The 25,237-nt window shown below is 37.9% G+C and overlaps 2 protein-coding genes across 11 annotated transcripts in view; one reads left to right on the top strand and one right to left on the bottom strand.

The window, feature by feature from the left end:
* Nucleotides 1-5,113, top strand: part of LOC144043711 (junction plakoglobin a-like) — a 145,398-nt gene extending 140,285 nt beyond the window's left edge. For all 4 annotated transcript variants that reach the window (XM_077557622.1, XM_077557621.1, XM_077557624.1 and 1 more), the window contains 2 exons: nt 2,166-2,305; nt 4,279-5,113. In XM_077557622.1, the coding sequence (XP_077413748.1) occupies nt 2,166-2,302 (137 nt within the window). In that variant the 3' untranslated portion in view covers nt 2,303-2,305; nt 4,279-5,113. The remainder of the gene's footprint in view (nt 1-2,165; nt 2,306-4,278) is intronic.
* A 10,076-nt stretch (nt 5,114-15,189) lies between these two features.
* rbfox1 (RNA binding fox-1 homolog 1) overlaps nt 15,190-25,237 on the bottom strand; it is a 351,722-nt gene continuing 341,674 nt past the window's right edge. For all 7 annotated transcript variants that reach the window (XM_077556739.1, XM_077556743.1, XM_077556742.1 and 4 more), the window contains one exon: nt 15,190-17,493. In XM_077556739.1, the coding sequence (XP_077412865.1) occupies nt 17,371-17,493 (123 nt within the window). In that variant the 3' untranslated portion in view covers nt 15,190-17,370. The remainder of the gene's footprint in view (nt 17,494-25,237) is intronic.

Genomic DNA, 25,237 nt, shown 5'->3' with positions numbered 1-25,237 from the left:
CAAACCCTACAACTCTGCAGATCACACATGCTCAGATATTTCATTAGTATTCTTGTCATATGCAACCTTTTGACAAGGGACTAATGCACACACAGGCATATGGACAAATGCGCTTGCACACACACATGCACACACACATGCACACACACGCACCCGCTAATAGTGTTTGATAGTGCAGAAGATAATTGATTAATTTCTTCTACGTCAACCTTCCAATAACACCATTCATTCAGTCAAGACACAGTAAACCTGAGGAGGTGTGTATCTTTATTTGTTGAGATCTGGTGACAACCTGCAGTTTATATGTCAGTACTTTTTTTGCTTGCGACTAGGGCTGTCAAAATTAAAGTGCTAACGCTGAAGATTCTTTTAAATTCTTTAAAGCATAAAAAACTCAGTTAACTCAGTTTGATTCACTTATCTACTTCCTGTTACGGTCTACAACCTGCAGCCAAACTTAGCCACTGGTGTGAAGATGGACAAACATGGACTATATGTAGTATATACTTTCAGTTTTACTTTTTTGACGCTTGTTGGAGAAATCTCAAGTATTTTGCACATATTACAAAGCCAAATTTAAATAGTAAGTATGTCTTTGTCATATAATTTCAGAGTAAAATACCCTGCCAAGTTCTTTCCACAGGGCCTCACAAATCAACCCTTTGTGAGCAAATTAGAAGTGTTGAGAATTGTTTCTATATGAAAAAAAAGATGGCCTGTAAAGCTACTATACTATCGTTGTTTTTGTCCTAATTTTACTTCCGTACAAGTACCATTAACTGATTTGCTGAAAGACTTTGTCATTGGAAGTGCTGAAAAAAGTGATTGGGGAGAAGGAAATCTGAGCTACCCTCCTTAATCTGCTGCTCCCACGACCATTCCCCAATGGACCATTCGCAAAAAGCCCCACCCCCCTCATTTGACGCTTCCGGGTCCAACCTTATCATCCAATATTTACAATGGAAATGAATGTACCAGAGCATTTCAGTGAGTGTTTTTGGAGCAATAGAATATTGTCCCGATTGAGGCAAAAGGGTCTACAATATGAAGTGGAAGGATGTATTAAAATATGCAGAAAAACTGACTTCACAGCTATCAATGCTAAATCATACAGGTTTCAAGATAAGTCCAGTACAACAACCACGTCTCTAAGCCTGGAAATTGTGATCCAGCAAAATAATTCCCATTTTTAATAAATGTACTAGTAAACTGATTAAATGTTTTTTCCCCTCTGTCTTTAACAGAATGGTTGTTTACTTTGAGCTAACACACAATGCTAGGTGAGTGAAAGAAAAAAAAAGAACAATTCAGTGCCTGTTACGATGCTAAGTTCACTTTGTGTAGATCAATGAATCATCATAGAGCTCCCAGTATGAGACCCAGCGTAAAATACCTACTAGGACGTCAAGTTACCCAACTAACAATAATAATGATCATGTGTTTTTATGAGGCATTGCGTCATAAAGAACTTGCCGAAAATGGAAAATGTGACGAGCTCGCCGCATGAGGTAATGAATGGCCAATGATAATGATATCCTGACAATATACAAGTAACGTAGGAAATGCTTGTTTTGGGGACATTTAGCTGGGGTGAGGCCGTTCACACTGTGTAATCCATTGAAGACGCCGCTCCACTTTGTGGATTCCACAATCTATGAGCACATCGCTTCCTTATTTTGCCCGTTTGAGGTCCACAGTTTGTTGGAACTAGTTCTATTAAAGTTTTGTGGATCGAATTTACAATGGAGGTCAATGGAGCTTTTAGCCGAATGTCGGAGCTGTGGGCATTAGGGGGCGTGGTTTCGCTGTGGTTTGCAAATGGTCAATGAAGCGTAAGAAAATCCAAGGATGGATGGATACACTGCCATGACTTGCACATGTAGTTTTGGGTGTGTTTATTATGGGGGCCTTGAAATGCTTCTGAGTCCTTTATTTGTTCTGTTCATTACCTCTAACTCAGATCATGCTGATATCAAATCATTGTAAAAGTAATGTCTGCCACCTAGGGGCACTTTCTGTTTTTGTTCTTTTCTCCTGAGGGGAAAAATGAGACTTCGATTTGGTGCAGCATCCATTCATTTAAGTGGATGACATATTGAACTTTATTAAGGCATGGCATCTTACAGGGAGGGAAAAACATGCATTTTTTTCTGTTTCCTTTTCAGAGTTAGATGGCCCATACCCTCCCTATGGCTATACTGACCTGCCTCTAGACACTCTGCCATTAGACCCTGATCTCCACGAGTCCTACATACCCGACATGACCTATGATGCAAGACAGACCTACCCTGAACCGCTCTAACAGGTGAATATTAATACAATTCTACTATTATTAATAATGGCCTTCTAATTATGCATCTTTATTACTGCCATGGTGAATGGAAAGTTTACCAGTTAGTCAAAGGACTGACGCAGAAAAAATCACACATAACAAAACATGTATACAGTATAGCGTAACGTGCATGTTTTTGGACAGTCAGAGTAACAGAAGAAATAATTTCTTAGATGCAACACAATGCAGTATGTAGTGACCAATTCATAATCAATCAAAACACTACAATAATTGATTACTAAGAAATGTAAATCTGATGGAAAGAAAAACACAAGTCAATGTGGTCCACAAGGAGTTTGTAATTGTGTACTGTATAGTGGCCACAATATGGTGAAAAATCACAAAAAATTGAGAGACCATAACACGCTAATACACAAGGGCCACATTAGCAGAGCAAAGTCAAGGGAGTCTCAAGCTTTTTTAGCTTGTGACACACTGGTGCTGGTCCGAGTTGCTGTCATAGGCAGTGGAGTGGGGTGAACTGTGAACGGTTTTGAATGTTGAGTTTACAAATTGCAACGGAAATCTTTCGGGGCCCTAACTTTAAGAAATATGTACAGTGTCAAGTTTAAATAAATGTTTACATTCTTCTTCTGTTTAAATTCTTCTTAGCAAGTCACAGTGTCCATCAGGATCAATAGTTCACGCCACTTGGCTATGACACCAACTCGACCAAGAACCAGTGTCAAACACTAATTGCGTGAGATCATGCAAATTTACCAGTGACACAAGTCAGAGGGTGAGACCACTAAATCCATGCCCACACATTCACACTCTAAAAGCACTTTTACAAGACACTTTGTTTTATTCATACGAGAATGCTAAATGTATGTTAAAAAGCTAGAATGAAAAAAAAAATGGCGTGAAAGAGGACAATATTCACTTAAATTTAATTGGGAGGGCTTGGAATTGGCCACATGAACCTGCAGAAAAATAAACATGTTTACATTCTCGAGAAAGTCTACCAGGAGAGTGTGACTCCCTCAGTGCAACTGATGTTCAGCTCTATTTATCTGCTGGCATAAAGCCAGCGTCTGGGAAATTGCAGTCTTTATGCCATTTTGTACAGAAGCCTTTTCTTTTCTTTTTTCCCCCTTGTAAATGCTTAGTGTTTTTCTGGTGCAAAACTGCTATAAAAGAGGAAAACATCAGTCAATGCTCTATTTTTTTCTTTTTCAGTTTATTTTTTATTTTTTTTATTTAGCAAGCAGATACAGTTTGTGAAAAAGTTTTAGTTTTTTATTTGGTGCCTTCCCAAATTATTTTTGTTTTATTCTTTGCAAGGTTTCCCCATTTTATGTTTCAGCTAATCAAACATATGTAAATATCAGACAAAGATAGCCCAATAATATATATATATATATATATATATATATATATATATAATATATATATATATATATACATAAATGTGTGTATATATATGTATATATATATATATATATATATATATATATATATATATATATATATATATATATGTGTATATATATGTATATATGTCTATGTCTATGTCCTTGCACGGTTTTCAAGCATGAAAGGCCTATTTTAGGTCACAACGCAGCATTTCATTCTGATTCAAGTCCAAATTAGGACAGACTAGGCCACTTCAAAAGCTTCATTTTGTTTTTCCTAACCGGAATTGTGTTCATGAAGGAGAGAGATGTGACAGTATCAGTAGCAGATTTCTCAGTAGATACAAAATCAGTCAGGAATCCTGAGATATATTTGAATGTAGACTTGTGGATGCGATTCTATGAATGGTTGTCGAGTGAGAGGTCTTGCTCAGTGCATAATATTATGTTACAACCCAAAAACTGCAGTGCCCGGCAGGAGCGAGGTCTGTACATCTTGAGTGAGTCCTCACAGTCCACATAGACGTTCCGGTGTTGGTACTGTGCAACCCTTAAGAGAAATCTTATATAACAATTTTTTTTTTCTTGCAGGAACATAAAACAGAGTCTAACCAACATAGTGGATTAACAAATCACAGAAAGAAGGGACTGGAGGAATTTGTGAAGGAAGGAAAAAAAGCTTCTGAAGGTCTTAATGACAAGGAGAATCAAACCTGTTCAACCTTTTCTAAAGGTGGAAAATATCCCATTTGGCAATCAAGAACTTTTCGGAGACAGTTTATTGAAAGTGTTTATTGTTGGTGTAAATAACACAACTGTTATTTTGTTATGATGTCTTACAGTGGGGTGAACGTGTGTTATTACACGGGTAACTGAAACTCTTAAGAGCAATCACAAGAAAAACAGGTTAGGGCATGTGGGACAAGCAGGAGATGCAATTGGAATACAGTTATTGGATAAATCTACTTCAAGAATACTTTCCTCCTTTCTTCAAAAAGACATACAGTAGCATTAACTAACATTCTGAGACACACATTAGGCTCAACAAGTATTTCCAATAATAATCTAGTGTTTTTTTCTTTTGTATTTTAAAATGACTGATTGCTTGATGTCATGTAACATGAAAAATTGTCTTCTTTTTTCTTTCATTTTTTTTTTTTTTTTTTTTTAGGGCTGGGATGAATGTTAGTCTATTTTGCTATCAAATGCTGCCCGTGTATCCCTGCTGTCATTTCGATGTCTTCTCTATGTATTCAAACTGTTCACATGTCCCAGTGTGGCTCTATGTGGTTGTTGCATGGTATTATAATGTGTCAACATTGACAAATTGCTCACTTTTGCATAGTGGGGGGAACAAATGGACATGAGGGAAGTTAAAATGTATTTGGCAGTTTGTTGCCCAATAATTAAAAAAAAAAGTCAATGCCTCTTTGCTCTTTAATGGATCATCAGATTAGGGTTGGACCAAATGTTTCAATTCAATTCAATGAATGAATTGAATTTGAATTGCAGAAAGTGGTATTGAATTCAATGCAATTCAGAGAAATTCATTCTCATCACATATCAACTGACATCCAGCCATTACTACACTACTATTCGCCGTTCATCAATGTGGGAACAGAGTGCGGAGAGCGGCCAGCAACTGTGGTGGGGGGTTATGGGAGGGGGCTCTTTGACTGGCCCAAAAATTGACCAGCCGTTCAGGAAACACAGAAAATTCAATGAATGATAAATAGCAATCATTGAATGTTGGCCGGCGCCAAACGCGTTCCCAGCACGTCCATGCTTGTGGTAATCATTTATATATAAGTAGGCCGACGTTACCTTACAAGGAAAAGTTGTTTTATTGAATGGTTAACAGTTCCTCAAATGTTTTATCATTGAGACAGAATCGTTCTGTTCTTGCATCTTATCAAACTATTTTAAAGTTTTTAAATTTGAATGATCAGTTTTATTTAAGGTGGCTTTTAATGTTAAAAAGAACAATTACTAGACAACTATTTACTGTAATTAAGTATTATGTTAGTGTAGATGAAATCTTTACAATAATATTACTATGAATTTCATGTTGTCATTTGACTTGCACTGCAAAACTTCATCGTTAAATATTCAATTTTTTTATCGGGAATTTCTTTGAATTCACAGTCTACTTTCTGCAATGCAAATTTGAATTTTGCAACCCCCCCCCCCCCCAATTAAAGAATTGAATTGTAATTTAAAGGTTATTCTCAATTCAACTTACAATTTTGCCTAGCCCTCAAGGGCACCTATTAAGCACGTTTTAGATTGGATTGGACCAGATTCATATTATGAGCTCATTAGCAAGCTCTGCAGAAGCCTGATAATGATCAGGATAAGGAGCCTCTCCGACTACCAAGTCTGTATCAGATATTAAATTAACAACAGTAGTAAGATCGTCCTTTGCATAAAGAGAAGAGTGGCGAAGGAATTCAATCTGTACTTTGAAGTATATTAAAGCTTCAGGCTTGAACTGGTCATGGACAACAACATTTTGTGCTTCCAGCATCAAGGTCAACTGTGGTTATGAAGTGAGTGGCTGTTTTTTTTTTTTGGGGGGGGGGGGGGGGGCTGCAAAATACGACTAAAAGAAGAACCGTATATGTTAAAAAAGCACAAATACAAAAAAACATGATTTGCTCTGAGCTTTTAACAGAGTTGTTGTGTACCATGATCTGAATTACATTAAAGCTCTTATTTGACTTTGACATTTATTTATTCTAGTTGTATGGAACACCAATGTCAAATAACATTCCCTGAATTAATTTTCTGCCATTTGAAGCTCCTGACATTGAATGCTTTACTCATGATATTAATCATACCAAAACATGAAACTTAAAACATTTACTGTCTGGAATATAGGTTAAAGCATATAGTCTAAGCCAGTCTTTCTGATCCAAATGTATATGAATTCATGAAGTCCATTTTCACTTCTCCTATTATTCGCATTTAATTTGGTTTTATTCTGCACTCACGAATTGTTGTTCTGACATTTGAATCTATTCCCAATATGATCTTGTGGAGAACAAGCAGGGGAGTGCGGGGTCACAGTGGGCACCAAAATGACTTGGGTACCCCCGAGTAAGTCTTCCTACTTCCACCCTGCAGTTCGACAGTGACACCCATGAGTATTCTGTCTACACCACAGACTATGGGGATGGCGATGAGCTACAAATACATATCACAAACACCTTTGCTCACATGGTACAATTAAGTATGAACTGGCACATTTCTGCGGATACAAATGTCAAGATAGTATGGATTCAGTAACTTTAGCAATATTGATAGATGGATAGATAGATAGATAGATAGATAGATAGATAGATAGATAGATAGATAGATAGATAGATAGATAGATAGATAGATAGATAGATAGATAGATGGATGATTTTTAAGTTTTGTCTGGCCAATAAACAGACAATTATGTCAATGTTAAGACAGGAACAAAAATAACCCAATTGCATTGTTTCCCGGTTTCTAATTGTATATACACTATGAGCGATTTGAATTGTGAAGTTTGAAATGTGATAAGGATACAGAATTGTTAATAAATATTGCCCCCTGCTGGTCAAACTGGAAACCTTCACTGTAGTTGAAAACGACTTTATTTTCTGTAATGCTTGGCAATAGGCGGGGTATACTAGGCACTGGTCAACAGCCATTTGCGGGGCACATGTAGTCTAACCACCATTGACAATTTAAAGTGCTCAATTAACCTAACAGTTGGATGTGGGAGGAAGCTGTAGTATCAGGGGGGAAAAACATACAGCATGGGATGAACATGTCTTCTTCTTCTTTTCATTTTGGCTTTTCCCTTTAGGGGTCGCCACAGCGAATCAGTTGCCTCCATCTAACCCTATCCTCTGCATCCTCTGCTCTCACACCAACTACCTTCATGTCCTCTTTAACAACATCCATAAACCTCCTCTTTGGTCTTCCTCTAGAACTCCTGCCTGGCATTTGGAAACTCAGCAACCTTCTGCCAATATACTCACTAACAACATTGATCATCACACCTTGATGAATACATGGTCATACCATTTTTGTGTCTTGTCTTGTATTCGCCCAAATAATTTGGCTCATTTGTGGTGGACTTTAGGACCATGCCTCTCACCCAGTAGGCATACAGAAGGGGGTGTGTTTATATGAATGTTTGTTGGCGCAATATTGGCCATTCTGTTGTTGGCAGTCGATAAATAAAGACGTGTTTCCAGTCAGTCGTACACGCTCCTTACTACTGCCACAATTGGTGACCCAGACGTGATCGTGGCGCACAAAAACAAAACGGGCAGACATAAGTGTCGACGGTACAAAAACCTTAGGAACACAGTGGTGAACCGGTGCAGGAGTCAGGGTCACCAATGTGGCAGTGGAACTTTATTGTTGCTTCAATCATGGTTCCAATTATTGGCGCGGATTTTCTGTGTGCAAATGGACTGCTTGTTGATGTTGCTAACCGCCGTTTGATTGATGCTGTTTCTTTCGCCACTTTCCCGTGTGAGGCTGGGGGACTCGGACCATTAGCACACGCAAATTTTTTGGCATCGGGCGACGTTTATCAGCGTTTGCTGTCTGATTTTCCGTCGTTGACGACTCCCGCCTTTTCCACCGCCGATACTAAGCACGGGGTGGAGCATTTCATCCCCACCGTTGGCCCGCCAGTTTTTGCCCGCTCGCGCCGACTTGACGCAGTCAAATTGGCAATTGCGAGGGAGGAGTTTGCTTCAATGGAGCATTTGGGGATTGTGAGGCGTTCTAACAGCCCGTGGGCTTCGCCCTTACACATGGTGCCTAAAAGCGATGGTTCCTGGCGGCCTTGCGGTGATTTTCGTCGGCTAAACATTGTTACTACGCATGACCGTTACCCCATTCCACCACACATTAATTTTAATGCTCGTCGCCATGTTTGGGGGGGGTGGATGTGATGTCAAAACGTTGACAGGCCAACACTCACACCCATTAGTTACATTTGAGTGAGACGCCAGATCGCTGGCCAATGGAAGTAAGTCATCCAGTCTTGATTATTTATTTGTTATTATTTATTGAAAGGGATAGGCAAGGCAAGTTTATTTCTATAGCACATTTCATACACAAGTAAAGCAACAAACACAGCAGTTAACAACATTCAGAAGCAAAGTAGAGAAAACAAAAGTAGTTTACAAAATTTACCAAAACAACATACATTAAAAGCATATAACCTGACCTGGCTTCCGGCTTTCATATGGTAAGAGAATACTTACATATGCGACAGCACCTCCTCCTGCCTCATCTCGTTCATCAGCAGACAGACATTGCCAGTCACTAATTGATGGACCTTACGTGAGTATCGACTCTGGAGGGTTGTGAGAATGACTCAGGTTCGTCAAAAAAGGCCGCGTTTAATCGGTGGAGTCAGTGGGCCTAGACGGCTTTGAACGTGGTGATGTCACAGCTTTGCTCCTTGCTGGCGAATATGTCTGCGAGCAGTAGCTGACCTGGCGTCTTGACAAATACATTCTGAGAACTATTACACGTTTGCTTTAATACAACCAAAGTCACAAAAATGCGTTTGGATGCAGTTTTTCTTGATAAATCACTTTATTTCCCCTTCTGACCACCACAGGTACACTTTACAGTAAAGTAATAGACAATATATTGCTATTCACTGACATCACGGGATGATGTAATCTTGCGACTCAACGGCATTTGGTAGGGCTACTTTCACAGCGACTTATAGCTGCGCTCCCATGGTATTTACACCGAATGCTATTTTGTTATTGATAATGACACCCTCAGCTTCCTCTAACGTTTCTCCTGCTTAAAAAAAACAAACAAAAAAAAACATGCGCAAGGTTTAGATCGACTGTCTTCAGAGCGGTACACATCAAAACTTTGATTAATGGAATCAATTGGAGTACAAACATTTGCCTCGATGTTCGGATTTCATGACGACATTTACCTATACTCTGAGGTAAATTGGGTTATCCTACCGTTATTGATCTGTAGCGCTGTATTCACTTCAATTTGGTTGTGTTTAAATATGACCATTGATTCCCCCAACTTTTTTTACGTAGTCAATGCGGGCTCGGGCCCGAAACACGGACGTTCTTCCTGCTTACTAGGTGCTGTTGTAGGAGTGAACTTTTTGTGCTTTTTTGGTTGCTATAAAATCATTTGTGAATTAGAGAGACCCTGAGATACCTGCTGAGGATGCCAAAGCGGTTCCAAGCAATGTGAGTATGTTTTTCCAGACTTCCATCACAAAAAAAGACCTTCAGCTGCTGCATTCTTAGTTGCTTCTGCAGTCTCTTGCTTGTAGCCAGGCATCGTTTTGTTTATCTCACCTCAAACAGTTAGTCCTTCATCCTAACGTCTGACAACAATGCAAGGTTCAATTTAGCTTCTGATTGTCTATTGTTCCGTTCTATGAGAAAACCACGGCTCAGTTGCTCTCCGTATTGACCCCATGAACAGAATTTTTGATTGTTAAAACTAACTCATCCATGGTAACGAGGTGTCTCTGGTGTAAAAGTTGTTTTTGTTTTCTACCGAATAATGTCTGACCGTGTAAACCAACAACAACCCTTGCAAATGAGATGTTGCGTCTCAAAGGGGGTATACCACATTAACACAGAATTTTCAACAAAAAGTGTCCATGACTATTTCAGTTGTATAAGGTCTACAAAGGAAACTATCCCTAAATTGCTTTTGACATCTTACGCTACATTCCAAGATCAATGTATTTGGACATTAAGCAACAAGAACAGTAAACAACAACATGTTAATGAGTCTATTACATGCGTTTTTGCCTGATGACAAAAATGAAGCAGTCAACCAACGACAAATCCAGGCTTCTACCGAGAAGGTTGTTCACTTAAACTTCAGTGATGTGTTTTTTTGTTGTTGTTTTTAAATCTAATGCTAATGTTGGATACTACAGTATGTTCAGGTTGTTGCGTGTCTCTTACAGATATAAGCATTGGAATTATGGCATGTTCCACTTGTTTTGACATCTCTTGGTAAACACGGATTGCCCTCTTCTCACCACTAGCCTGAAAATTGCCCAACTGTATTCTGCATTAACTTAATCGTGTTCACTTCAGTGGTTACAATGGACACAGGAACAGATTAAACCAGGATTTGATGTCATCATATGGCCTATTTTGTAGGTCTGGGGCCATCTTGTTGATATTTTTATCTGACCGCCTACCTTGATTATCAGGTGGTGATGAAGGCCCCTTTCTTTCTTTCTTTCTTTCTTTCTTTTCTTTCTTCTTTTTTTTTTTTTGCTTGGATGTTCAGCAAACCTCAGCATGGCCTGGTCATGTCTTCACTTTCTTTGTCTGCATATGTTCCAGATCATTTTCACTTTATGACCTTTCCTTCGAAAATCCTGCATCCTCAGTCATTTTTCTGGCCTCTCCTGTTCTCAACAGTGTTACCAGCATAACTATTAAATATAGTGTCTCACAATAGTGAGTAACAGTTATTTAATTACATCTAGAATAGCTTTTCAACACTGAAGAAATGACACTTTGACACAATAAAATGTAACTGTGTAAATGTATTGTTCCCTCAAAATACAGCCTTTAATAAGTAACCCTCTGGCAACAAAAGTGAGTAAACCCGTAAATGAAAATGCCCAAAATGTCAGTATCTTGTGTAGCCACCAATATTTCTTTGGGCATGGAGTTGACCAGAGCTTCAAAGGTGGCCAGTGGAATCCTCTTCCACTCCTTCATGACGACATCACACAGGTGGCGGATATTTGAGTCCTTATGCTCCTCCACCTTCCGTTTGAGGATGTCCCAGACATGGTCAATTAGGATAAAGTTTGGAGACATGCCTTCACACTCCATCACCATTACCCCCTCTTTAGCAAGGCAGTGAAGTCATTATTATGTTGGAATACCGACACTGCATGCACTATACTTGACTGTAGGCAAGAAACATTTATTTTTGTACTCCGCACCTGGTTGTCGCCATCTGAACCAAATAAGTTGATCTTGGTCTCATCAGACCACTGGACATGGTTCCTCACATCCATGTACTTAGTCTGCTTGTCTTTAGCAGTGTTTGCAAGCTTTCTTGTCCATAATCCTTAGAAATGGCTTCCTTCTTGGACGACAGCCATGCAGACTGACGGGCACGCAACTTCTTTTTGAACCTGTCTTGTTAAAGCACTGGATGGTTTTGGTTGGTTACTGTGCTGCCTCAGTTTCAGAGTGTTGGCAATCTTTGTAAAGCCTAAGCCATCTTTATGTAGAGCAACCATTCTTTCTTTCTCTTTTTTTTCAGACCTTCAGAGAGTTCTTTGCCATGAGGTGCCTTGTTGAACTTTGAGTGAGCAGTATGGGTAACCACGAGAGCTGAAATACCAAATTAAACACACACCTTTTCCCTATTCATACCTAAGACATGGTGACACTAACAACTTAGTCACGTAACATGGGAGGGAAAATGACTAACTGCGCTCAATTGGACATTTTTCACTTTGGGGTGTACTCACTTTTGTTGCAAGTGTTTTATCCGTTAAATGGCTGTAGTTTGCGTTATTTTGATGGAAGAATACATTTACCCTGTTGTCAAAATGTAATTTTTTTCAGTGTCATCTCATGAAAAGATGCAATTAAAATATCTGCAGCAATGTGAGGAGTGTACTCACTTTTGTGTGATATTGTAACAGTGTATCAACCTTCCACGGTGCTGCCACATGAATTGTGAGCAAAGCCTCAAAAACTGTTCCACATTTAAACTATGGAAAATGTCTAGTTTTATTGAAATAATGTTACAATGGTTCTGTGAGAAATGTCAATGCAGATCTTGTTACGAACGACGAGAGACTCTACTGGGCCAAGTTTCTTGCAATGGTTGACGGGGGAGCCAGGCTTTTTGTGTGCATGTACGTGCCTCTGTATGTGTATCCAGCAGACAAAAAAGTGAAGCTCAGTTTTTACATTAATTGTTGTCTCCTCCTAATTCATTTTGGATGATAATCAATACAATTTGTGTGTTCAATTTTTTTTTGTGGATCTTCTACTAATTGGTTTTCTTCCAATGTGTTTTTTTCCCCAAGTCAATAATTACCGGACTTTTCTATTTGAAATATTAGAGGAGATATTTTTACTAACTGTAAATGACTTGAAGATTAAAGGTGATCATTTGAAAGAACATAATGAACTGTGCAAAAGTTTTATACCAAGTCAGCAAAACCATAATAGGTATGTATAGTATTTCTGCCTTTATATTAGAATAGCTTTATTAGAATAACTGTAGTAATTTTTTTTTTTCTGGAGAGCTCAGTATTGATCATTCGGTAATTTTACCGATTTGACATGTCATCATCATTGCTCGCCTTTTTTAAATTTATATATATACAGTATATATATATATATATTTTTTTGTATATATATATATTTTTGTATGTGGGTGAATATGTGTATGTGCGTGCGTGCATGCGTGCGTGCATTCATTAGTTCACCTAAAACCTATAAAAAATAAAAAAAAATCCCATACCATTTCCCTAAACCGAACACTTTCAGCCAGAGTCGTGAGGCCGTCAGGAAACCCGAGAAAGGACCAAAGAAAAGAAAGGAAAGTGAAATCCAGCACCAGAAAAAAAAGAGAAAAAAAAGAATAACTGTAGTAATTTGTCATCCTTCTGGTGATTATCATGTCACCAGTATATTATTATGGTGTCTGAGTACAACCCTCATAGTTTTGCAAAGTTCATAAATATATTCATTTCATTTATTTGGTTGTGTCCGTGTCTGATTAGCTGCTGCTATTTATTGTGATACTCGGGGGAAAAAAGAAAATTAAAAAAAACCTTGAGCAGGAAAAATGTCAGACAAGTCAAAATCATTATTCTTGTGATCTTGTGATGTAGCCAAATGACCACAAGATGGTGCACATAAACCAACTAACAACAAACAGCAAATCTCAAACTGATAGGAAGGAGGGAAAAATCAACATAAAAAAACGTATACTAATCAGAATAGAATAAAAGTAGCTTAAATTAAAAAATATATATATATATATAAAAAAATAATAAGATTAGTCCAACAACCCCGATTTAGGTTACAGAGTTTATAATGATAAATCTATATATAGTTTTCACTCTTCACACGCATTTATAAACTATTATGGCTATTTATAACAAGGGACAAACAGTCAAGCAGCCTAAACTTAGAAAAGTCTTATTCTTGCTAAACATTTTTGATTGCACTTTCCTTAAGATGCAATCTCTGCAAATCCTAAACAAACCAACACATGCTTAAACTTGAAGATGTCGTTTAGTGTAGACAGTTGCTTTGATTAATTATCTTAGTACTTTTTTCTACCTTTGTGCTTTTGTGCTTTTCCCCAGTCAGGGTTGAAACTCAAAAACTTACTCTTACTCATCAATACTTAGAGTAAATGTTCTTTCAAATATCTAAATTTACCTCATCACAACAGTAATTTATCAGGGAAGCTTGAGGATTTAATTTAAAAATGTGCTCTTTTTGAAAATGTAAATACAGTATAAAGTAGTTGTATGAAATACATAGTGCACATGCATAGAGCTTGTTATATAGATTTCATTGTTCAATAATGTTCTGTGAAAAATGACCTACTTTTAAGATCACAATAAAATGTGGACTAAAAACTCATCAAAACATTGTATACTGTACTGAATAAAATAAAATCTACATGCCAATTTGACGAATCATTACCAGAGATGAGCTCTGGCCTAACAATTTGATCCTTAAATATCCCTTTTGTAGATGCCTCTCTGACATGTGACCTGTCATGCATTATTGATCACCAGTTTCTTCACCAGTGAGACATAATTAACTTGTGTAATGTGAACCCTTTATCAAATTTAAACACTTATATTGCTTATCTTTTGGCCTAGCCACGAGGCAAAAATTACACTATTAAGATTGAGCGTAATTCATGTCTTATTTAATGAAAAGGCAAGCATGGACAGACATGATTCACATGACCCAAAGAGTGTTCTTCATCACCTTGTGGAGTGGTGCATTTAAGAAAATAGTTAAATCAGTGCATGAATAATACTTTCAAATATAAAAACAAGTAAATGTTTCTGCAACTTATATGTTATTGTAAAAGACTGAACTCAAACTTCATCCTTCCAGATTCATTAAAATGGGTGCATTATATAGATATAATTTCTACAGCTATGGAGTAAATGCTTTAATATAACTATTTGAGTATTGAAAGCATTCATGATCTCTTACCAAAGGTTTGATTCACAACCAATTAAAGGATTTAAAACATTTAAAAAGACAAACACACAATATGCAGTTTTGAGGTAACACAAAGCAAAATGGATTATATTTCAAGTGAAGTCATTCTCAAAGTTCATCCCAGTGTTTGTTAAAAATAACACCCAAGAAATGCATTACCACCCCTCCCCCTCTAGGGTGCATAAATTAAATACCCCCCTGCTATTTCTTGTTTTCTTACATCTTATTATGTGCAATATGGAAACCAAGCATAAAAACTTGAGAAAACAAAACTTTATTGATGGTTATTGACATGTGGAAGAACCATAGTACATGCACATACAATGACTCGTTTTGAACCACAACACCTACTGGAAGCAGCACTTAGTTAAAGTAGTTACAGAATCAGACATTCAGCATAGTGAAGACCTTCAAGTCATACCGTCTCTGAGCAGACATCGTCATTCAGAACTGACCCAGATACAAACTGCCCTGATGCTTTTACATTGCCTTTAATGCGGTGCAGCTGACGGTTCAAATTTGTGATCGATACAAAAGGGAAGATATGTGTATAACACCACCACTAATTGGGAACGTTTGTAAACAGAACGTGGTGCACGGAGTGGCACGCAATACAGCCCTAGCCAAGCTCCCTTTCCCCAAGCAGCATCCTTCAAATACACTACAGGTTGTTTCCATCAGCTTCTATGTACATCATTAATTGCTTGTTCACAAATGATTTACTTTTCATATATATATAATTGTATAATATTCAAACAGTTATTTTTCCAATGAGTAAAGGTTGATTGATAGTCTAGAAAAGGAAGTTATGTCACATTAAGAATAACAGAAGAGCAAATGAAGAAAAAAGAGTTACACCTACAGCACTGATATGTCTCAGATTTATGTGGAAATTACAAGTTACATGTGCAAAATGGTACATTTGATAAGATAAACAAATGAGATACTGTATAACTACAGTGTCATTATTTGTAAAGACTTGCTAGAAATGAGTTAATAGAAAAGGAGCTAGCTTGCCCTAACAACTGATCTAATTGCCTAAATCTAAAACATTATACCATTATGTAATTGTTATAAGATAATGTCTTCACTGCACAGTTTAAATATTATACATTGTTTGAATATTATATCGTAAGCCCCCACCCCCACCAAAAATATTTAAATAATGGACAAAAAAAAAAAGTACATTAAAAAAAAACGGCAAAATACACTGCAATATATACTTAAAATTTCTCCAGCAATATCAAAATTTTCAGTTATACCAATGAATTTATTGGAAGTTCCTCTTAAAAAATATAACAAAACATTTACATCCTAATAACCATTGCTACTTGGGACACAAAAGGATAGTGCAGCAAAATGCTCAATTTGTGATTTTATTTAAATTTATTTTGCTTTCCTCTCATTCACAATCCTCAGATGAATTCTTATGTCATTATTGTCTATGGAAGCGGGTACTTGCTGCCATTGCTTATTACTTCCCATCCACATCCTAGTCAAAATTTGGAATCATGGCCAAATTACCCCAAAATAACTAACAAAAGTGCAGTGATGCATATCTGTGAAAAAACTAATTATTGTACAATAACCAAAAATAATAAATAAAACAATACACACAACAGAAAGAACAATGACCATAATCAAACTGTACAGTGAAATGTGATGTTGAGGTCACTGGAAAACAGATTTTTCTTTAAAACAAATGTGATAAGAAAGTCATGATCTTGAGATGATGGAGTTTAAAAAAATTAACAATCCTTTGCTTCCCCATACCGCTTTTAATTAGCCTTTCCCGCCGCTAATGTTCACAAAAACTCTGTTTATATAACAATGTTGTTGACATGACAACAACAAACAAACAAAAACAAAAAAATAACGCATCAGTCAAATTGGTAAGTGCAAAAGGATACAGAGAAAGAAGGATTTTTTGACAAGCACTATACTATCCTTTTAAACACTCAATGCGATTTAATGAAAGCCTTGACTCCAAATTGTCTTACTTGAGGATAAAAATCATTGTTTTAGGAATAGAAACACAAATCTCAACATTTGGAGACTCGTGCTTATCATTGGCAAAAGAGATTAAAAAAAAAAAAACTAAAACAAAATATTTATCATAAAGAGTGTGCATTATATACAACAATATGCATCAGATAAGTATTTCCTCAGTGTCCTAATTTTTAATCTAACATTTACTCTATTAGTACTAATATGGACACAATTTCTACAGCTGAAAATTATGTTCAAATCTTTAGAAATTAAAACCCCACAATATCAAAATACACAGCACAAAATATCTGAGGTATAAGATGAAAAATATCAGCTGTCATTTTAGTCTTAATATATTTTTCTCTCTCTTAGGAGCACACACACACACACACACACACTTTCTTCCTGTCCAGTTGGAAGGTTGAGTTTCTGTTTGGAAGTGCTGCTAATAGGGAGCAAAGCGGCTGTAGCCTCCCCGGTATATACTAGCCTGGAGGGAGGACAGCACAAGCCCTACGTCGTCAACATGGCTCCGTGTTTTGGCATCTGTCAGAGGGGTGAATGCATTCTGAAAAACACAATCCAGAAAACAAGAAATTCTAAAAAGTACAAACACGAAATCAAACATATGCACACCCCTGTTAGCACCCCATACCCCGCCCGGTCCAGTACCAACTAGAACTGCAGTTCCAACATGACATTACCGTTTTTCCAGTGCAAAGCGATGGAGGATGAAAAGACCCAAGACCGGAGCAATCGTCATGCAGCAAGCACAGCGAGACACTTCATGCCAGGGGAACATGCCAACTGCTATGTGAAAGAAATCCAGTCAATATAATCATTACAAATTAGAGGGGAGAATGGATTAAAAAAAAAACTCAAACAAAAGGGTCATTGTGGGAATGCTGGTGCAGTTGGTAAAGAGCATTGTCCAGTAACCAGGAGGTTGCAGCGTCAAATCCAACCTCTGACTGTACATTGCAAATATATCCAGGGCTGTTGTGTGATATACATATATACCAACTTACTACAATATCAAATTAATTATAATTTCACTGAAATGATTAAACCCTGCTTGGATCACATTTTAGTACATTCAATGGTTCGATACCAACTGACTATCATATCAGGAATATCAGCAATATCAGGATTATAATTTCTTTGAAATGATTAAATCCTACTTTAGACAGATTGCTTTTCAAGTTTTCATTTTATTCATTTGTCACTTAACTACACTTAGAAATGTGTAATCTTCACATAAATTATCTTTCAATTTACTTCATAAGCACATGAATTCAAATCTCAGCATTCAACTTTTCAGCATTCCCACTTTGTCTAGTTTAAACAGAACATTTTGACTGACAGCATCAACTAAAGATTTATTATGCCTGCTAAAATGTTCTTGAGAAGGTTGAGATGCAACTCTCTCAGGACATTAAATCAGCTCTGTTTGTCGTGGAAGATGTTTCACCTCTCATCTGGGAAGGCTTCTACAGTTCCATGCAAAAAAGCTTAGTTAGCATAACTCGGGCTGATCTGACCTGGACAGACCAGCCTGAGTTGGTGTATGAAACCCAAAGATGTATGCTCCAAATTGGAGCGTCCATGTAATGCTAACGACCATTAACTCATTAATTCCCAGCCATTTTCACTGAAGCAACCCCCTTCGCTCCTGGCTGTTTTACTGGATTTTTACTGATTTTGCAAGGCCCACAGAATATTGTGTATTGCTCTAAAACAAGGGTTAAAGTTCTCCGTCGCCGGGACGGATTTCCGTCATTCAGAAAAATTAAGCCCGTTTCTCACTGAGCCAATGGTGCACGCACGTAGCAATTGTTGCTTTTACGGCAGGCTTCCTTCAGTGTTGCATAACGTTGCAAAGCCACTTGCCACACTCTCCCAAACCATCTCTATGTTGTCAAACCATTTTTCTTGGTACAGGGAATTTTTGAACATGTTCAAAATTTGATTAGAAAGAAACAAACAGTTGTGCGCTGACTGCGCTCTTTGACAGACGAAAATGTCATTTACGCAGAGTTGCATACACGCCATTGCGAGAAGTGCAGCTACTATTGGCCGGTTATTTTATTTATTTACTAACGTGGGTTAATCTCATCTGAAAGGTGCCGCGTTGGTAAATTACTAAACATCAACAGGCATGAAAATCACGCAACTTTTGGCAAAATACGCTGTTTAGAAACCAAAATATGTGACCTATAATGTGAATTGTGAAGACCCTTGTGTGTATGTGTGTTGGTGGGGAGTGCTACGTATGTTGAAACTAACAGCTGGTAGCCACTGCACTGTCGAACGTAAGTCATGTGTCACCCTCCAATCACCACCTTTACTACTACTACTCACCACATTATAAAAACGGCTAAACTTGCCACAGGGATAGGTGTGTTTTGTTGTTGTTGTGTTTTTGTGCGTGTGTGTGTAATGAAACCATTTCCATGCCTTAAGTGTTTTGCGCTTAAAAAGTTTTAAGTCAAATGAAAATTGTTTGCTTCAACCTCTCATGCTCTAAAAAAATATTTCCTACCAAAAGGAAGATTAGAGTCTCTTTCTTCATCAGGAAAAAAAGTATGTTTGTATCTGTTTCCGTTTAGCAGCCGTTAGCATTAGAATATAGCTAAGTTTCATCATTATTTACATTCCTGTTGAAAACACTGTCAAAAAGAGCTTGTTGCAACATGGCCCTAGTTGATCTCTTATACTCTGCTGCCACCTGCTGCCTATTATTTGTAATAACTACCAATGCTTTAAGCGTCCTCTTCAGGTCAGAGGCTGCATCAAAGCCTTCTGTATGCTCTAGCATAAAAAATAAAAAATAAATAAAAAGATAAATGTATAAATACGTTTTTGGGACCATGGCAGTATTTAAAATCAAATGTTTTTATACGTTTTGGGGAGCCAATTAGTTAATATTATGCATGGCAGTGAGGCCTCTGTCAGTCAATAAGCAATTGGGAGGAAACTCCCTCACATTGTATTCAGTTGTAAAAGATAGGGAGCCACCTCACAGTCACGGGGGACTGTGTATATGTTATTTGTCAGAGGGGAAATCATTGAGTTTCTTCAAAATGTTTGAAAGGACGGCGAAAGAATGAGCCTGATAATGTAGTCTACTGCCTCTTTCAAGCCTGGATAAAAATTGTGTCAAGAAAAGAAACTGGTGTAAAATGTGCCAAACAAATCATGCACCTGACTTTGTATGACAACCCCTGCCTAATGTAAACGAGTACTGTTGAATCTCTACTTTGGTTTCTTGTTTTCTGATTCTAAAAAATTAACTTATGTTTAAAGTATCACTAAGGAACTTTTCAACCTTAACTCTTTCACTGCCAGACGTTTTCAGAAACGGGTTGTCCCCACTGCCAGCCGATTTAAGCATTTTGAGTGATCTTTCAAGGTCCACAGAAAATGTTGTGTTTGGACTATGGAAACACACATACTACTAAATGAAAGATTGGACTCTCAGCTTTCATCAGAAAAAAAAGTTTGTTTCTACCTTATTCCGTTCTTCAGTAAACAACAATAGAAAATGGTTACTTTCACCGAAATTCTCTGTTTTGAAACAAAAACGGAGAAAAAGAGCTTTTTGTGAAACGATGTTATTTCATGCACTCTAGTGAATTGTCCACTTCTTTTTGTCCATGAATGATGCCACAAACACCTAAATAGTGCTTTACTTCTGTAAAACGCTTTCACCAACAATGAAAAAGTGTTTTTTGATTGCAAAATACGTTTATTTCCATTCAACAGTGTAACAATTTGACAAAACAATTTCGCAAACTATTTACAAATGTGTGCAACTGTGGTACTACTTACAATTATGTGGATGTTTCAAATACAGTTTTTCCTTTTGTAACGCTCTCCTGCGTGCAAGGAGACGCCAGGACTCGCACAACAGTTTACTTTCACTTTCGCATTGGTCCGTTTTGCGTGCAAACGTTACACTTTCTTGACGGCCTTTTTTTCCGGGGAATAAAAAGCAAGTAGCAGACTGTACACACTTCCTCCGATGAATATGCATTGGACTCGGGGCACTCTCCGTCGTCCGATCGAACGTCCGCCTGTGCGTGCTCGGATGTGCTCCGCGTTACGACACCGTCATAGCCGCCGCGTCAGCGGTTCCAATTTCGCCATCAAGCTCGGATTCACCTTCATCATCATCGATGATGATCATCGTCGTCATCAATGTACTATTTAAGGGTGGGTCGATGCCTTTCGTCTTGTAAGTGTAGAGCTGCTTGCAAACGCTCGCCATTGCCCGTTCCCTCCTCCATCTAGCTCCATCTAACGTCTTCTACTGCCGCGTCAATGCTTCCCAACCACGGAGTCACCACCCTCATCTTCATCATCGATGATGATCATCGTCGTCAACAATGTGCTCTTTCAGCGATGCTTTTGGTCTTTGAAAAAAACGGCTCGGGCGTGAGCTCCTCGCGACCGGCCGCCATTTTTCCTTTGTCTTCCATTCTCATCTCCTGCTCGACGCTCTAGCTCCGCCTCTACTGACGCCCACCCGATCTTGTCAAAAGAGAGTCATCGCTGCCCTCTCGGGGCCAAAAATAGTCATTAGGCACAACAGACCGGCTGGAAACTTTCACCATAGCTCCGGAAGCCTTGCCCGCACCCGTTTCAAAAAAAAAAATAAATAAATAAAAATTGGATGACGTCTTTAGACGTCATTGGCAGTGCTCCGTAGGTTTTTACTTGACGTCTATAAACGTCAATGGCAGTGAAAGAGTTAATAAAATATTTTCATAACTCTTCTAAAGAAACATGGACTTACCACTAGTTGAATGGTACCTTTCCATGGCCTGAGGGGTCTGTATCATTTTTACTGGCACTAAGCAACTTTGAGGAGGATGATAGGAACACTGCCACATAAAAAAATTACAAATGTGCTGACAGCTTTATGGCATATGTCACTTCCCCCTTTCTCCATTCGTTACAAAGACAGAAGTCAATTTGAATGTCAACCCTCGCTGGCGTGAGCTCATGGGAAATGTGGTCTTCTTTCAGGCATAACATTACCGCTTTTGTCTATATGGTGTCACCATAATCAACGTAAACTGAAAGTTGCTTAGTGTTGCTTTAACTCCGCTTTATTTCAAAAGTACTTTTACAACAGCACTGCAGCTGGGTAAAATGTGGCATCTGTTGCTTTGGCCTAACAGATATTTGAATAAAACACAATTGTTTTTTGTTTGGATTTTTTTTTCTTTGTGTGTGTTTGGGGGGGTCACATTTTGGCACATTATATTTATTATATTTCATGCAGGTAACCAATTAAAGTTAAACATAATAATAATAATAATAATAATCATAATAATAATAATCATAATAAATTCCCTTTTTGACACACATCACAACCTTCCATGATCACAATGTGGATAATAACGCAAGGATATATTTTGGGGGAAATGGGTAGTAGTACTGTGTGACATCTATAGGAAATCAGCTAGAAATAATTTCAGTTTGAATTCAAATACAGACATTTTAAAGAATGTGTTCTGATTTCAATTTTATGGATAGGAAACACAAACTCTTACAATAGGATTTCCTTATTTTGTTTGTTTTTGAATCGACAAAACCAAAACAAACGTGAACCAGACCAATGTATTCTTTAATCAGCTTTACATAAGTGCAAAAAAAAAAGAAAAGAAGTGGGGAGTGTGTGTGTGTGTGAGGGTGTGTGTGTGTGTGTGTGTGTGTGTGTGTGTGTGCGTGTGTGTGCGTGTGTGTGCGTGTGTGTGAGGGGAGGGGGGGCGATCTGCCACTTCAATAATGTTTACACGAGCTCTGGCTTGCATCTCTTACAAGATCCACAGACACAAAATCAGTCAGATAGAGAACTGATTGAGACTGCAGTAAAAGCATCGAGATTCAGAGTACCTGACTTTACATAATGAAATCTGTCTCAGTATGAAGTCATGCTACATTTTTAAATGGACCTTACTTTGTCAGCTGATGCAATTCACAGCAAGACAAGTAATAAATCATTCAATATAAGAGGCAAGTGCTGGAAACTATACAGACTTCTCTGCTTTTTCACGTTTGCTTATCGCTAACAATTAATTACATTTAACTGACACCTTATAACTTGACACAATTTGAGTAATAGACATTAAATTACATCTCATAACTATTTCTCTTTGGTCTGAGTGGGAAATTGTGACCAATGATCACATTTGAACACTCCTCTGACCATCGCTCACTCAATTCTTTTTCCCTCACGTCCTCCCTGCGGCTGGAGCGCCACAGGAGATTTAATTATCAAAATGACTAATTATTTCATTACCAAGGAGTGCGGGGTGAGGTGGTATCCACCAAATTAGAACTATAATAACCAACATGGACTGGGCTGCCAAAGCATGAGGACATTCATCACCTTTTACAGGAAGGATTAATGTGGCATTTGGGCTGCCGTTAGCAGCGCAGACAAATTCAATTAAGTTTAAGTGAGGATATGTCGACGCTGCAGAAAAGCTCATGCACAATGCCTGGGAAGTTGGGGAAGGGAGGAAAAGTACGCAATCACACAATAGGTGGTATGCTTAACTGTTTTGGATCATCAAGCTGATTTAAATATCCCACGAAGAGATTCCAAGAAAATAAATTTTTGAATTAACAATTGTATTTATTAAAGTGGAAGAAAGTGACTGTCACCTCCAGACATGGCTATCGCCAGATTAGTTGAATGGAGAAATACCCTAGACAGAACCTGTCTGACTAAGTTGAAATAAGATGCAAGATCTCAAAAGAAATAGATCAAGTCAAGAGCCAAAGAAATTCTGGATCAAATGAGAAACAAAATGATAGAAATCCATCACTCAAGAAAAGTTTTCAAAGACCTTTCTAATGCTTTCGGACTCCAGCAATCCATTGTCAGAACCATTATCCACAAATGGAGAAAATTGGGAGCAGTGGTAAACCTTCTCAGGAGTAGTAGGCCAGTCAAAATGACTCCACCAACAACTTATCCACAAACCCAAAAGAATATCCAAATAACTCACTAATATCAGTGTTCCTGACCCTGGGCAAAACTGGCATCCATGTGCCCAAAATAAACAAATAAATAAATAAATAAATAAAAACATATTTTGATAATCCCCAAGAACTAGTCTGTGGGATGTTGAGATACAATGTTTGCAGTGCAAAAATAACAGCATTTGAATAAATCAATAAAAAAAAGAGAGAGAGAAGAAGAAGAAGAAGAAGAAAATCCATGGAAACAGTCAAAGATCGTGGTGGCAGAATGAAAGTCTGTTGCTATTTTACCTTTCAGGACCTGTCAGACTCACTGTGTTTAACGGAACAATGAATTCAGCTGTCTACCAGAAAATCCTGCTGGCGAACAGCTGACCATCAGTTTGTGCCCTCAAGCTTAATTCTCGTGTTCTGCAGTTCACCTCAATCTTTTTTGTGTCTCTACAAAAAAATGAAGGTTTTGGAGCGGCCAAGTCTAAGTCAGGATTTAAATTAAATTGAGATGCTGTGGTTTGACCTGAAATGGGCAGTTTATGCTCAAAACATATTCAATATGACTAAATTAAAACAATTGGGGAAAGAAGAGCGGGCCAAAATGCATCCAAAAGGCTTATCGGCAGTTATTGCAAACGGTTGATTTCAATTACTGCTGCCAAGGTTGGCACAAGTAATAAGGTTCCGTGAGCAATTTCCTTTTTCTTTTGTTTTTTATATAGGACAGATAGTTTTGGATGTTTCCCTTTATAAATTAAAATTGACATATATGGCATATGATATTTCCCTGGGTTGTTGTCTGACTTAAGCTAGAATTGTTAATCGCTGTGACCTTTAACTTGCTGAATGCTCTGCATCCTTCCGCACACTTAGACCAAGTTTGCATGGGCATTGACAAAGACAGGATATAAACCACAAATTTACCGCTATATATGAATGGACTGTCAATAGGACCCTCGCGACTGAAGCCAGAGAGCAGCCATCTTATGTTGCCACTATAGTGACAGCTTCTGTTGTTTTTCTCTCACTGAAAACAATGTTAGCAGTGTGTGTTTTACGTTAGAATCCCTGTATGGTGTCATTAGAGCCTCGCAAAAAGCGAACTTCACTGTTTACATCGATCATGCAGAGTATATTATCTCGTTATTTGACACGCCCACCTCTGGTAAGCAGTATTAACAGTCCACTCATATGTAAATTTGTGATATGAACAGGGAACCATTTTTTTTACACATTCGACTTTCTTCTGCAACTGTGTAGATGATGGCATCCACTGGGCAGTGCATAAATATTTCTGGTATCTTCTGGCATTAAACTAT

The sequence above is a fragment of the Vanacampus margaritifer genome, chromosome 2, assembly GCF_051991255.1.
Source record: "Vanacampus margaritifer isolate UIUO_Vmar chromosome 2, RoL_Vmar_1.0, whole genome shotgun sequence".
NCBI lineage: Eukaryota > Metazoa > Chordata > Actinopteri > Syngnathiformes > Syngnathidae > Vanacampus > Vanacampus margaritifer.
The sequence above is the reverse complement of the archived record's forward strand: the minus strand, read 5'-3'. Positions and strand labels throughout refer to the sequence as shown.